Here is a 16,601-nt window from a genome sequence, read left to right as displayed (position 1 = left end):
TGTGCTAGTTTATTTAGGAATATGTAATGTTGTTGCTTTAACCTTATTTCCATCTAGTAATTTATAGATCTTTTACGTTTTGCCATTAGGCTCTATTGTAGTTGTTATTCAAGCCAAGTTTTTCTTTTTTTATGTTCCGGTCGATCTTCGATCATTCTGTTACCAACTTCCACTGTGTAGAAAAGGTAGTGTAACTATTAGTGGTTAGGAAACCCAAGTACTCAGTCTCGAGTCCTCGTAAATACACCGATACCCTCACAGTCGGCTGTTTCTTGCCGCCCATACTCTTACCAGGGAAGTAACTGGACTAAAAGCCCCTCTCTGGCCATATTGGGCGAGCTTAGTTTCTCTTTTGTCCTTCTCTTTAAATTTGTTCCTAGTTTTAAAATTAGTTTAAGAAAAAATAAAAACTTTAAAACACTCATGGAATAAAGGCAAGGAAAACCTGACACACTAAAAATGTATCTTGAATGGAAAGAAGGCTAGGTTTTTAAAACCAGACGTCTCAACTAGGTATGCAATCTTCCTAAACCAGGAGAATGTTAGTTGCTGATTTGTGAAAAACACAAATACTTGAAATGGTATCAAGAGGACTGAAATATAATAGTGTTCGATTCTTGAGGAACAATCAGACAATATATAACAAACAGTACAAAACAGTGATGCGTCATTTGTGTACACATTTTATCCACGATTACTGCATTGCCTTAACATTTCATTTCTGACATGAATGCCGAGTTGTCAGTGGGCTGACCACACATAGTTTCCTTAGAATGGCGAGTTTGTCAGTGGGCTGACCACACATAGTTTCCTTAGAATGACGAGTTAGTCAGTGAGTTGACCACAAATAGTTTCCTTAGAATGACGAGTTAGTCAGTGAGTTGACCACAAATAGTTTCCTTAGAATGGCGAGTTTGTCAGTGGGCTGACCACAAAGAGTTTTATTGGCATGTCGAGTTGGTCAGTGAGTTGACCACAGAGTTTCCTTAGAATGCCGAGTTGGTCAGTGGGCTGACCACAGAGTTTCCTTAGAATGCCGAGTTGGTCAGTGGGCTGACCACAGAGTTTCCTTAGAATGTCGAGTTGGTCAGTGGGCTGACCACAGAGTTTCCTTAGAATGCCGAGTTGGTCAGTGGGCTGACCACAGAGTTTCCTTAGAATGTCGAGTTGGTCAGTGAGTTGACCACAGAGTTTCCTTAGAATGCCGAGTTTGTCAGTGGGCTGACCACAGAGTTTCCTTAGAATGTCGAGTTGGTCAGTGGGCTGACCACAGAGTTTCCTTAGAATGTCGAGTTGGTCAGTGGGCTGACCACAGAGTTTCCTTAGAATGCCGAGTTGGTCAGTGGGCTGACCACAGAGTTTCCTTAGAATGTCGAGTTGGTCAGTGGGCTGACCACAGAGTTTCCTTAGAATGTCGAGTTGGTCAGTGGGCTGACCACATAGTTTCCTTAGAATGCCGAGTTTGTCAGTGGGCTGACCACAAAGAGTTTCATTGGCATGTCGAGTTGGTCAGTGGGCTGACCATAAGTTTCATTGGCATGTCGAGTTGGTCAGTGGGCTGACCACAGAGTTTCCTTAGAATGCCGAGTTGGAGAGTGGGCTGGCCACAGAGTTTCATTGGCATGCCGAGTTGGTCAGTGGGCTGACCACAGAGAGTTTCCTTGGCATGAAGGGAAGGATGCTAACAAAGAAAAATGGCGGCTCTAGTCTCTGTACTCACTCAAGTGAATCAGGTGAGGTGAGAAGGGCGGTACGCTACGAGTGAAAGGCGCCCCACAACCGCCTGCGATTAGTGGCCAAGTCTGTGACAGGAAGCAGGGCGCTAGACTACAGGACAACGAGCGAATATGGGCTTAAGAAAAAACAAGATTTAAAAAAAAAAAAAATAAAACCCACCAAACAAGCTTTGCACATTATCGGGCGTGAGAAAGCTTTGCTGGGCTGGACACGGAAGAAGGGTGTCGCTTCCTGTAGGAACTAAACTGCGCCATCAGCGTTGACTTACAAAGTCAACATTGGTACACACACACACACACGCTCGCTGACACACTTGTAAACAGAACACGGCCCTCACAAAGGAGAATTTGAAATGCATTTTAAGTTTCTCTTGATTTCCCCCCTTGTCCCGAACTCTGAAGACCAAATTTGGCGACGGTGTGGCGGCCGCTGATTGATTTTTGTGTTCGGTGACATTGCTGATGCTGATTGCATCGATTTGTGTTCGGCATTGTTTGATTTCGTTTTTTTTTTTTTTTTTTTTTTTTCTGAAAATAATGAACTGGTTCTAAGCTCTTCCGGCGTTAATCTACTCCAGAACTCATTAGGGGGGCTAGGTTTTTGTTGTTGTTTTTTTTCACGAAAAACATGGAGGTGTTGATTGTTTGGACTACCCCTCCACGCCCCCACACCAAGCAAGATGACAGCTTTCTTATTGGCCGATACAGTATTGTTGGGGGATTTTACGGCCATTAGCCGCAATTTGCTCAGAAAATCAGCCCGTTGTTTTTCCTCGGTGCACTTTATTAAATAAATGACCTACTTTGGGCTTGGGCCAGCCAATTCTCGAAATGAACCATTGGAGGGTTTACCAGGGTTTATAAAAAAAAAAAAGAAACATTTAACTTTCAATAACACATTTTGGTATATATATATATATATATATATATATATATATATATGTATCTCGAAAAAAATAATAATTTGTTAATCGTTTAAATGCAGAGAAAGATTTTCTCTGCGTTGAGATGGGTAAAATATCTAGGTCATAACTAGGTCTGCGTATCCACGTGAAATACTGCGTTCCTCCTTAACCACCGGAGTCCTTGTATGTTGCCAGTGATGATAAGTAATATTTGTCAACAATTTAACTCCTAACTATTGCCAAAAGTCACGTGAACATCCAAGAATTAAGGGCAAGGGGGAGGTTTTAATCTCTGCCCATGGCACCGTTTAACCTGAGGTTTTAATCTCGGCCCATGGCACCGTTTAACCTGAGGTTTTAATCTCGGCCCATGGCACCGTTTAACCTGAGGTTTTAATCTCGGCCCATGGCACCGTTTAACCTGAGGTTTTAATCTCGGCCCATGGCACCGTTTAACCTGAGGTATTAATCTCGGCCCATGGCACCGTTTAACCTGAGGTTTTAATCTCGGCCCATGGCACCGTTTAACCTGAGGTTTGAATCTCGGCCCATGGCACCGTTTAACCTGAGGTTTTAATCTCGGCCCATGGCACCGTTTAACCTGAGGTTTGAATCTCGGCCAATGGCACCGTTTAACCTGAGGTTTTAATCTCGGCCCATGGCACCGTTTAACCTGAGGTTTTAATCTCGGCCCATGGCACCGTTTAACCTGAGGTTTGAATCTCGGCCCATGGCACCGTTTAACCTGAGGTTTGAATCTCGGCCCATGGCACCGTTTAACCTGAGGTTTGAATCTCTGCCCATGGCACCGTTTAACCTGAGGTTTTAATCTCGGCCCATGGCACCGTTTAACCTGAGGTTTTAATCTCGGCCCATGGCACCGTTTAACCTGAGGTTTTAATCTCAGTTCAAGGCAATGTTTAACCCGAGGTTTTAATCACAAATCAGCCATTTGGCGTCTCGGGACACTAACATATAGTGCAAACGAAAGCTGCGCTATAGACATTTCATTTTTAATTTGTGAATGTGTTTCTATTTGTAATTCTAACATTCATTGAATAGTGTAGAAACGAAGAATATGGATAAATGGTGTCTATGATTCTCTCCAGAATTCAGCCAACATTTGCATCATCCTTGCTCGAAGCATCATAACTATTTTTGTTTTCTCATGAACAATGTGACTAGTAATATCGGGAACATAATTTTAAACACAAAATGTTATACGACTTTTCCGCATTCTGCTCTAAACTCACTGACATCTATTTGAGGTCTGCATTCAATCTCCGCATGTCTCATTTTCCATCAGATTCTTTCTTCCTTCTTATTTGGTCATAGATTATTGACGTGAATGTAACATTTTTTTGTTTGGTTCAAATAGCTTTTTATTTATGGCACCTTTCGTGCGTGTAGCATGCTCGTTGCGGGCCCAATCTCTTTTGTGGAGGAGTAAGGGGGAGAAGGTTTTCCGTCCTGTCTTTAGGCGCTCATCTGTCACAACTCTGCTCGAGTCGGGACTCCAGTTCGATCCCAAGTGTTGGATAGCCAAGCGGTTTTTCGGTCTCTGAGTCATTCATCCTACATTCTTGTGTCGCCTATGTGGTAGATCAGTTCTAGACATAATCTCTTTGTTATCTCCCTCTTTCACCTTTTGTTTCATGTTGACATTGTTGGAATGAAAATGAAAAGAGAACGATTTTAGAAAGAAAAAAAGAAAGAAAAAAAAAGGCGGGAGGTGGTGGGGGGGGGGATATTGGGTCTGCCCGCGCTGCTGCTGCGTCGTATCCCAATCAGAACCGAAGAGAACAATGACAGGAACTAGCAAAGAGAAATTTGAATGTGTAGGCGACATGGTTTAGTAATAGTCAGAATGTCCTTCGCCAAATTAGCCAAAATGTTGTATTCACTGTTCCATTTTAATGTACCGCCACTTTTTTTTATTACTGCTCCCCCTTTTTAATAGTTTTGGTCAACTTAAGGGCGCCCTGATTGTCCTACTGCCCAATTACTAAAGTGGTGTTTTTTTTTTTTTGTTAGCTTTTTTTTTTAAATATGGAGGGCGGAAAGTGGGTGTTCTTGTTCTCAATAATCTTTTGAATTGGTGTTGAAGACCCTTTACATTAGAATTTAATGCTCACGGCCGCTTGTGACATTGGGGCCTTGTTGTTGACGGTCGTTGACTTGTAGCACCAAACTGCTGGTAGATTACTAAACCACTGTAGGCGTAATATATCTTAACTTATACAACGTGAAATGACGTGAATAACTTTTTTGTGAACAATGTTATATGTAACTTTTATTACAATATAAGCAAATCCAACTTGAGATGAAATGCAATAAATGTAGCAGACTTTAGTAGTGATATAAAATGGTATTCTGAACAATTTCTACTCACTACAAAAACACGTCTTTTTAGACTGGCGTTCTGGAGACGTCTGTCCTACCTAAGACCTCTTACGACAGTGCCGCTTATCATGCATCATTTACACTACAAAGCACACTTCTTCCCACCGTCACACACACACACACACACACACTCCATAACATAACCCCATACTTTGGAACCTTTTGCATGAATTTTGGGCCCCGTTTATCGTAGTGGGACACTGTATAAGGTCCCGGCACCCTCTTCACGCCAATGGGCCCAACAGTAAGCTAGCGGAATATCATTGTGTAAGTAAGTGGAGCCTCAGTTATTTAAGAGTGTCCCTTGTCAAGCAATCGCGACTTTTTAATTCTAGATGGGCCCCTTTCATACAAGTTGATATTTGTTATGCAAGAGGGTCTCTTGTCAGGCAAGTTTAATATTTCGCATGCAAGAGGGGCTCCTATTATGGTAGCGGGATACTTTGGTGGGTGGGCTGTCAAAGGATGCCCGTTCAGCGGTTGTCCATTGTTTATGCAGAGGGGCCCCTGTTATAGCAGTTGATACTTGTTATGCAAGAGGCGCCCACTGTCATGCAAGTTTAATATTAGTCATACTAGAGGGGCCCCTGCTATGCCAGCTGATATTTTGTTTGCAAGAGGGGCCCCTGTTATTGCAGTTGATATTTCTTATGCAAGAGGTGCCCATGTCATGCAAGTTTAATATTTCTCATACAAGAAGGTCTCCTATTATGGTGGCTAATTGAGTGGGGTGGGGTGCTTCAGCGAGCGATTTTTTTTTCCTCGTAGAAAAATATCAGCTCGTCAGTGAATGTATCCTGTAGACCACTTCCGTTTTACTAACGCAGTCCCGCAGTGAATAGTCCGAGTTGAAAGAGAGAGGATTAAGTTTGATCGAACTTGGTCTCAACCCCAAACTCTCCCGTTGCTCACCTCGTCACCGTTCCCGAGCAGACGTTTGAGAGAAGCAGACGTCTGTTAAAGTTTCGACTATTCTGAGATCTGGTCAGAACAATAATCCCACGTGATACTTCATAAAGGGGGGAAACTGTCCTTTGAAGCTAGGTTTTAAGAGAAACCAGGACAAAATAGAAAAAAAAACAATAAAGTAGACCTCGTTGACAGACAAAATGTGAACATTCACAACATAGGCTTGGTACAGAAAAACGAAGTCTTACCAAATGACATGCTCGATAAAATACGACCTTGTTTTACGACTATCGTTTTCTGTTGATTGTATCACACAGGGGGGCTCTTGTCATTGTCACACAGGGGGCTCTTGTCATTGTCACACAGGGGGCTCTTGTCAATGTCACACAGGGGGCTCTTGTCATTGTCACACAGGGGGCTCTTGTCAATGTCACACAGGGGGCTCTTGTCATTGTCACACAGGGGGCTCTTGTCATTGTCACACAGGGGGCTCTTGTCAATGTCACACAGGGGGCTCTTGTCAATGTCGTTGTCACGAGTCGAGTCTGTGACCTATTTCGACCAGTTTCTAGAAGCTCGAGTTCAAACCAGTGCAAGTGTTCAGCGTAAACAAGTTAATTTTAGGTATCCAATCAAAGAAAGGGGTTAAGGAAAAAAATAGCACACGTCAGCTTCTAGAAGGTCAAAGTTATTAAAATAATTAGGGGAGAAGTTTCCATGATTCTGGAATGTACGATTAAGAAAAGTATAAATTGAGGGAAAGTCAGTTAGACGGGGTCCTCGCTCAGTTCTTGATTAGTAATAAGTTTTGTGATATTAGCGGGTCCATTAAATAAAGTTTTAGTAGTTGAAGTTGAAGTTATACTAAGTGAAGTTTTATGTATCTTTAAGTTTTATTTATGAAGTGTCAAGTTGTTATTGAATTAAGAAGTTAATTTGATGTGAAAGTTGAAGAAGTTATTAAAGAAGTTTGAAGAAAATACAGAGAGATGTTTCTTTCTTCATTTCATTGAATTGTCAAGTTTAATCATATAATCCCCGGCAAGTGTGATCGTCATTTCATATGAATTCATCAACTTATTAATACAATCCTTCGGCCAGTTCGTCACAGTCGTAAAGTTTAAAATACAGAAAAGAAACATTTCGTAATGTCAATTCGGACTTCTGTACTATAAAACCAAAACGTATCCTCCAAACAAGCCTAGAGTATTGTCTAATTAGAAATGTTATTAAAACTCATTAGTTTTAGTATAAAGCTTAGATTAACTTTCTTCTGTCTCTGGAATCTTGTACATGTCATTTCTTCCACTTCCTATTCTCGGGTCAACTTGAAACTTTGCGCAATGACTCTTTGTCTACGGCAGCACCTGAATCAATCACAAAACAGTTAATAATTAATTGCAATTGCTAATTTATTTTTTTTTTGTAGGAAAAGGTTGATATACTTTTGCAGAATTGAGAAATATATATATATATATATGGGAGTAACCGTTCGCTTCTTTCCATTATATAAGCTTGTGTGTGTGTGTTTTATATAGAAAATGTACTAAGCTAAAGGGGTTGGGGGGTAATAAGCCTGGTGTTGAGAATCAGGTCGTTGAAAGAAAAAAACATAAACTAACAATAGACTTCTAAGTATTTGAATAGTTCTGTGGCCAGCACTTCGATCTTCCATCTTGGAGGCTCAAGACCTCGAGTTCAAATTCAGACTCGGTCAACTTTTTTTTTTTTTTTAAATTGCATTTGAAAAGGCAGCACGGAAAACTTCTCCTAGATTACTCCCACCCCTTCTTTTTTCATCTGGTGCACAAAAGTGATTGGACCATAGCGCACTGAGCATGCTGCAAGTATGAACGTAGCGCTAGACCAAAATTACGAATAAAAATATTTCCAATCGAACAGATTTCTTATTGTTAGTCTAGATCGATTACAATTAATCTTCTTCTTCTTCTTCGTTCCAATTGTTATGTTTGAGTGTTCAGATGACTAGACCAATACATGAGATGAACTGCGCAGTGGTTTCCGAATCAGGGAGCTCTCCATATAGTTACTTTTTATAACCCTAACCCTTGGGGAGGCAACCACCTTCTACCAAGCGCGTCCCCAGGTAGCGGATAGGGGAAAGACCCTTAGATATAAGGGTTAGCTGTGAATAGCAAATAAACAGCCGCGGACCAACTGGTTTGCAGTCATGGAGGATGAGGTGAAGTATTCCAGTGGTTAGAATATTTACTAAAAACATCTCAGAGATCCAGGGAAATGATTGCAAAAAAGCGAGTATAGAGCGCTCTAACTCTAAACCCGGGTAGATGAAACTCGTTAGCTAGGGATAGTAGTTCATCTAGGAGAGAAAACTCCGAAAATAAACACAAACTGCTGCCTTGCAGATGATCTTGGATGATCAAAGGCTATGGGAGCACACCCAGAAAGAAAGGGCCTCCTGGCGCATAACACATTGACACGCAACTTCATCTATTACAATTAATGACATGATTGATTCAAAGTAATGGATGCAATTTCACTCAATATAAGCTTTGTTGTTTTTTAAAGTATTTATTTTTAAATTTTTCATATTTAGCTCGACTGACTATCAGGGTATTAAAGAACCATTATTCTATAGTTATTACCCCTCCCCCCTTTTATGCACAGCACTACCCACATTTATTTGAGCATCTTATTGCCACATGTGGTGTGACGAGTGAAGACGTGTGCTTATTAAAGAAAAGAAAAAAATCATACCTCAAGGAAACGCCTCAACTAAGACAAGAATTATCTCCTCACCTGTGGCGTCAAAGTCACGATTTTCTGTTCACTTACCAAACGCCTGCCACCCTTTGTACTCTAAAGGTCTCACTACAGGAACAGATTACCCAGTGGTCAAGTGTTCAATACTGCGGACTTCGTACAAAATGGGGCCCCCCCTCAGCTTTCTAGGACAGAATATGAAAATAGAATGAGAAGGCGTTTTTTTTTTTGTAGACTCATTGCTGGCGAACATTTCTTTTATATGAATAAATGATATATTTTTATGTGTACGCCTAATTTGAAGCTGTCGGGTGTTTAAACGCAACACAGCACACACACGCGCGCGCAAATCTTATAATAACACGATTTCGACGCATGTGTCAAGGGAGTTAAGCGATGGAGTGCCTATGAGGGGCGATTTCCCCCGGACACGCCCGGACTGTTTCGATACCAGTTTTGATAAGAGAAAATTACAATTGTAGGGAGAGCAAAAGAGCAGCATTCTGGGAATTGTCACATACCAGGGATAAACTGTGAGGCCAGAGCCGGGCAACCAGCCGGAACATTGCTGGAGCGGACAAAAAAACAGTGGGGGGGCCTCCTGAAGATAAGCTAACGATGATTAAGGTTGTCGTGCGCCGTGCCCCTCTGCGATTCAGCGGTGCCCCTTTCCACTTGTTGTCGACCTCCTGCGTCCAGCTCGTGGACAGCCCTGGCCATCCTCCCTTATAGAAGCACCCACTCGCGAAAGCATTATCCCAGTTGGGAGTTTTATTTTTCTCCCCCCCCCCTCTTTTTTTTCCACCCCTATCCAAACCTAGTTCAAGCCGAAGTTATTGAAGTTATTTTGCCGCACCTTTACGCACATACCGCACGTGGTCTTCCCGCCTTTTTTGCCTTTCAGAGCTATGATGGCTTCCAACAGTTTGATTGGAGTAACAGCCTCATGACCTTGTCATTGCCACTGTTCGCTAATGCCGTCAACGTTTTAAGTCTGCCCGTTTGCTTTTTTTTTTCCTCTGAGGACGTCATCCATCGACTGCGCATGCGCAAGCAGTATTGAACAAACGACTAGCTGTACGATCAGTACGAAAACTAAATTTTGTTTTTTAATCGCTTGCGTACTTACTCACTTTTAAAGCTATGGACCAAACCAGTCGTATCAAATTGTATCGTGACATTGTCCATTTCCTGATACAGACAATTCTGCATATTGCTTTCTAGACCTCCTCCCCCAAATGTCCAATAAGAGAACTGGGTGGATTGGAAGGAGAAGGTATCTATTATATTCCAGAACAAGCAAAAAAAAAAAAAAAGCTTATCTGCGCACTTACCTATACCTCTCAATAATGTAAGTTATTTCACTTATTCGATATCGAATAAATTAATTCACAATAATAAATTGATTGATTTTTAAACTGATTCATGTTTTGTTAGGTTCAATAAATATTTTTAAAAATTTTCATCCGGTGGAGAAATAATGTGCAAAATTATCTAAGAGGACCCTACATATTTAGCCATATCTGTGAATACTGAAGGATTAATTTTCCTTTTTGATATCAAACAAAATAGTTAGTGACCAGTAATTAATTGACAAATATACTAACCAATCTGCTGGTGAGGTGCTTATGACTATAGAAGATTTTATAGTTGTGTATTGTTTGTTTCAAACTTACTTTAAAGCGGTGACTTACAACAGGAACTAATTCAGCTTATGTACTTTAGTCAAGTACAATTTCTTACCCTTGTTTGAGATACCAAACAGTATAATTAATTACCAATAGTTAATCATTCGTTGGTGTTGATGTTTTATTGGTCGAGGGTTGTCATGTTAAAGAAATGATTATGCAAAATTTCAGCTTGATCCAAAAATGGGTGTGGGAGAAATAACGTGTGCAAGCTTTTTACCACTTGGATACAGCATCCCCCCCTCCCCATTGTCGTCTATACCTCAATCTCATCATGTTTTTATAAACATTCCCACCTCCCCCACTCCTATGTATTTAATCTATCGTACGTATTAGTCGATCTCGAATATTTTCTGTATCCATTCCTTGTTGTATTTAGTTGCTTTGTTTGGGGGGGGGGGGGTTGTTGTTTTGTTTAGGTTATTTCTATGTTATAAAAAAAAGTAAAAAAGTTCACCATTCAGGCCTTACGTGCAGATGATGCGGCCCACTTTTAACGAGGGTGTTTGGTGGCCAGCACAACGACCAATCGCTTTTACCTTTCTCAAATTAACGTCAGGTACCCAATAGAGATCGGTGGACTCTGAGAAAGATTCCGACATAAAAATTCCAAGTCTTCGCCAGGATTCGAACCCTGGATACTTCGGTTCGGAAGCCAAGCGCTTTACCACTCATCCACCGCGCCTCATTTCTATGTTATGTATATCTGCATGTGTTGTGAGTAAGATATCATTAACATTTTTTGTTCCTTCTCTATCCGCTTGACATTATATATGCTACATAACATTCAAAAAACACCCGTGTACACATATATACACACACACACTCCCAAGCAGACAAACGCTTTACACATGACATTCATCAACACTGGTGCACGCATATACACACACAGTCACCTAGACATACACAGCACACATTCATTGCACCATCCCCTCGGCCACCTCAATGACCTTCCTTGTTTCTCTCCCCGCAGCGGAGACCTTCCACGACAGCAGCGAGACGCTGAGCAGCTCCGGTTCCAGCATCGCCGCCGTGTCCACTCGGGGCGCTGCCGAGATGCAGGTGGATCACCGGTACTCTGGGGGCGGCGGGAGCGACTCTCCTGACCTGTTGGGATGACAACTGCCGGCGTGTAGCTGGGAAACAGAAATCCTCTTGAGGAATCGCCCTCACCACGGCTCCTCAATTTCTACACTTTGGATGTGTGACCCTGTTTTGTTTTGTTACGTACAATCATAGGCTATATATAGACGAGACCTAACACGTGCAAACATATGTCTGAACTTTGTGTGCACACAAAAAAAGATGAGACAAAAGCATCTTCCGGTTTTGATTTCCTTATAAATTTATCTTCTCTCTCTATATATATATATTCATATATGGGTCAGTGCTACAAAACCCAGAATTCACTTCCGGTCTAAATATAAGCGTTTAAATTAATGTCTTTAATGAAAGGGCGCTAACTTTAAACTTTAACTTTCTATTCAAGCGGGAAACATTACCTCACAATACACAAAATTTATAATAACAAAAATTAAAAAAAACAACTCTTGGATCTGATTTTTATGGGTGTGTTTTGCGCATCTAACCTGAACTTTTTTTTTATCATATTGTTTGTTTTTTTTTGTTTCATTTCGGACAAACTTTAATTATATTAAAATGTAAATAGTTAAACAAAAATAGATCCAGGTTAGGCCTAGATCGACACTCCTAAATTCACAAACACCTTCCTGTTCATCTTTCAGTAACGTGATTTTAAAAATTAATATGCCACATTAGAATGTGTTTCATATTAGGACGCTGTGATATCAATATCACGTGTATATGAATGGTTTTACATGTTTTAAGAATCCGCCTGTGTTTCCATGGTTACGAAGGAATATAAATCTTTTTACTTCAGTTCCAATATTGTCTTTGAGCAGGAAAGGAAAAAAAAGGCGTTTCGTTTGAAATATTGCATGAGCTTTAGGCGCGCACGCGTCCGCCATGTTGAATTAAACATTGAGTCAAGTGATGCACCCATAGATTTATACTAAGCAAAACAAACTCATTGCTTTGGTCTCTAAACAGTCAGAAATAGTTCTATGCTCTCAGTTGAGCTCCATGTGAGTTTCTGTGCTCATCTGTTGTCACATGGTTTGCCTAAGATAAAGAATGTACGCCATATTGCCGAAAGTAGTGTAGGCTTCATTTGTAAAACGGAAAATAAACAAAATTGACGAGATCAATATCCAAACACAATAGGTGTTTTTTTCAAAATATTTCGCGAAGCTAATTCAACTTGTTTAGCGAGATTCTCCAAAGGAGAAGCCTTTTTAAACTTCTGACACCATTTATGGCATTTTTTTTTTTTAGACTTTTGTTATTTTTACTGTCATAAGGTTGAGTTTAACCTTTTTATATAAAGAGAATTCCAATGCATGAGTCCAGCATGCAGTGTGAACCCAGAAAGGTCATCAAAGTCACCTCAACTTCGGAAGATTTTTTTGCTTTAATACTTGTTTGCCTCAATGACTTGTGTTAATAAAACAAAATTAATGTCTTATAATTGTAATGCATTATGTCAATTTTAAATTAGTGAAAAATAGATAAAAATTTGTTTCACTGTAACAAATGAGAGAACCGTGTAACTGGGAGTTCACATTAACCTTGACCTATAGGTTAAAATGTAAACAACAAGATAAATTGGATTTGTCCCCCGCCCTTGAAAAAAAAAAAGTTTCATCTTGTAAGTTAGACTTTCTAAAGAGGATTCTGCACTGCGATGGATTACATTTTTTTTTAAAGTCTAAGCTAATTCAATAAGTCTTGGACAATGTAATTCTAGAACCACCCATCTTTCATACTCCATAACAGTCCACATTCTCCCGTCTAATATAGCATCGTTATGGAGCTTTGTGGCTGAGTGGTAAAGCCCATGTCTCCCGAACTGAGAGACCTCGGGTTTGAATCCCGGTGAAAACTGGGACTTTGAACTGCGGCATTTTTAAAACGCTCTCTCGAGTCCACCTTACTCTGATGTCTGGTTCAGGAGTGGTAGGCTACCTGACATACGTTGGTGAATGAAAGACCTTTGGTCATCGTGGTGGCCGCATGACACCTTCGTTAACTCTAAGCCGTGTTGACGTCTTCTGGGTTAAAACAGACCCGCTGATAGACTTCTGGCTGAAGCTGAAGATGATCTCACAACTCATTACGAACGAACGAACATGCAGAACAGCCTGGAACATCTGCAGAACAGTCTGTAACATCTGTAGAACAGTCTGGAACATCTGCAGAACAGCCTGGAACATCTGCAGAACAGTCTGGAACATCTGCAGAACAGCCTCGAACATCTCCTTCACGTCAGTCAAGTCCCGCTCTATCCCTCCTACTTTCTTTTTCACTTCATGCACCTCCATCACTTGGCAAAACATTACGTTGTAGACGCCAAGGGAATGAACTTCTGAAGAACAGAATGCAGTTTAGCGCTTCGGGTTTGGCGCTCAGCCCCTTCGACGACGCTGGAAAAGTTTTATATTTATGAGGGTGTCACAAGTGAACGTTTGAGAATCACTGGGTACTAAAGATTTATTATCTTTTCGATAAATTTTTTTTTTAAATCAGTGCACAACACAAAAGACCATTTTTAAAAAAGCAACAGTAATATGATTATTGAAAACTTATCCATAGGTCATTAGCACATATATTATCATTCCTCACGTGAAAGGTTATCGTGGGGTCAGTTATAATGTCTATAATTATATATTCATAGTTATAGCACTTTAGGGAACATTGAGTTACACTCGTCTGCCCAAAGGAAGAAACAAAAAACGACCACAAAATTGTCTGCTGAAGTTAGCATAAATAGTGGCTGTGGGCCAATATGACGGTCCACCAATGCTGGTCGCATGGCCAGTGGTCTTTCGGGCTATGGCGACCGATACAAATCTAGTCAATTATTCAATCTGACCGTACCGCCCTGTCCACTGTACAAGTGTCTGGGGTTCAGAAGTGGTTGGCTACTTGACTGTTAGTGTGAGGTCAGTTGTGTGAGAGAGAGAGAGAGAGGGGTCAGTTTAAGGTTAACACGCCTCAGTGATCTTTTTAAACAACGGTGAGAGATACATTTTTTATGTGCTCAAACTGGACCTTATGTTCCCCCCCCCCCTCTATCTCTCTCTATCTCCCAGTCTTTGTGTTTCTAGCTCCTTTTTTTTCCTTTGACTAACTTTGTGTCACTCACTGCGCATGTCACTGCGCATGTCTTTCGTGGTACACAATTTGAACACGTGACTTCTCCCACTTTCCCATCTAGCTGAAACTTTGCAGAATTATTCATCGTCCATAACAAGGCATGAATCGATCAAAAGACAAATTGACCAATTATATTGAATAATTGGGGGCGCGGTGGCTCAGTGGTTACGCGCTTGGCTTCCGAACCTCCTGGGTTCGAATATCGGTGAACACTGGGATTTTGAATTTTCAGACTTTTTAGGGCGCCCCTAAGTCCATCGAAATCTAATGGGTGGGTACCTGACTCAAGTTGGGAAAGTAAAGGCGGTTGATCGTTTGGCCACGTGACACCCTGCCCGTTAACGTTAAATAAACTGATGACCTTAACATCATCTCCCCTTTGGATCGTCAGGTCTGAAAGGGGAACTTTTGTGGACACCGAGATCACGATCGACATTAACAGGAAGTATTTTACCTTATAGAATAATTAGTGGTCATTTATTTTGTTTGATATAGAAAGGAAAAAAAATGATACGATGTTTAGATGTATGGCTGTAAATGTGCGCTTCTCTTTTCCTTATATCTGCTTTTTTAATATTATTTTTAAGTTTGTTTGTTTTTTTTGCAATTCCCTCTCAGTTTGGTTCATGTGTCTTTGTCTCTTGGTCAACCTATCTTCTCCATGTTTGCTGTGGTCTTCCAGCCTTTCTCTTCCCCCGTGGGTTCCAGTCTAGGGCCTGGTTTACGATGCTCTCTTTTTGTGGATTTAAGTATGTATTCAAATAAAATGTTGTGGACTGAATGGCTGGTTTATAATGGGCTGGTCAGTTCACATAAACAAAGAAGACCTACCTATTATATGAACAGATTGACGATTTTAGTGGTCACTATATTCTCATTTGTACAGATCGCTTATGACCAATAATAATAGAATATATTGCGAACATTTTGGATGATTCGTTCTTTATCAATTGACATCATTCCTCTGCTCATGTAAAAAACAATGGACTGAGACCCGGTCATAGAGTTTGTATGTGGGAATAAACACTTCAATCCAGTTTATATAAAAAGTTTGTATGTGGGAATAAACACTTGAATCAAGTTTATATAAAAAGTTTGTATTCTCTTTTTTTTTTAGCGAAAGATGAAATTGTTAATTTTAGTGTTCATTGTTTTAAATTGAAATATGTCTGTAATATTTTGTATAGAAACACTAACATAAAAATAAACTTTATCTTTACATCTGGACAAGCGCCGTGAAAATCAGCTAAGGCTGGACTTTGTTTTTTTTATTGTCTGTCTGTCTGGTCAAAACATTTCTTAACGCTAATTCTCCCACTTCCCATTCGCAGATCAAGTTGAAACTTTGCAAAATTAATTATTGTCAATGAAAACATATAACATTTTATCAATCAATTAGTCGTATTTAATTATGTTTTATATAGATAATGAACTTAGCTAAGGGTAGATAGACTTTGTGTACAGAGTTGAGTCGTTTCTCATAGCTAACAATAGACTAATAAAACCTTCTACTTTTATAAGTACTTGATAAGCTCAGTGGCGAAACACGTCGTCCTTCCATCATGGAGGCTCGATATTAGAATTTAGACGCGAACCACGTTTTTGTTTTTGTTAATTACGTTTAAAAAGGTTAGGCCCTTTTATTCCCTCTCCCCACCCAGGGTCTACAAGAGTGATTGAACTGAGCCTGCTATAAGCACGAGAGTTGCGCTAAACAAAAACAATTCCTATAAATAGTCCCCTATCGCACACATTTCTTGTTAGTCTAGAGTCGAGATACATTAAAAATGAATGTCAATATTGATTCAAAATAAACAATGAATTTACAGTCTGTACGGGGAAATGGTCATGGATTCTTTATAATTAACTTGTTTAATATTGGACTATGAAGTATTCAGTATTATATTTTCGGAAAGCATCAAGATTGAAGCTTATTAAAGGGACAGATGACCTTAAATAATGCCAACGTGACCTATATT

At 40.3% G+C, this 16,601-nt stretch overlaps 1 protein-coding gene across 3 annotated transcripts in view; it reads left to right on the top strand.

Moving 5' to 3' along the window:
- Positions 1 to 16,601, top strand: part of LOC106065585 (BCAS3 microtubule associated cell migration factor-like) — a 54,703-nt gene that overhangs the window by 37,837 nt on the left and 265 nt on the right. For 2 of the 3 annotated variants that reach the window (XM_056005850.1, XM_056005849.1), the window contains one exon: positions 11,360 to 15,868. The exons of the other annotated variant lie outside the window; for it this stretch is intronic. In XM_056005850.1, the coding sequence (XP_055861825.1) occupies positions 11,360 to 11,505 (146 nt within the window). In that variant the 3' untranslated portion in view covers positions 11,506 to 15,868. Of the gene's footprint in view, positions 1 to 11,359; positions 15,869 to 16,601 lie in introns of those variants that run through there. 3 annotated transcript variants of the gene reach the window in all.

Source organism: Biomphalaria glabrata, chromosome 12, assembly GCF_947242115.1.
Source record: "Biomphalaria glabrata chromosome 12, xgBioGlab47.1, whole genome shotgun sequence".
Lineage (NCBI taxonomy): Eukaryota > Metazoa > Mollusca > Gastropoda > Planorbidae > Biomphalaria > Biomphalaria glabrata.
Note: the sequence above shows the minus strand (reverse complement) of the source record. Positions and strands in the feature narration are given on the sequence as shown.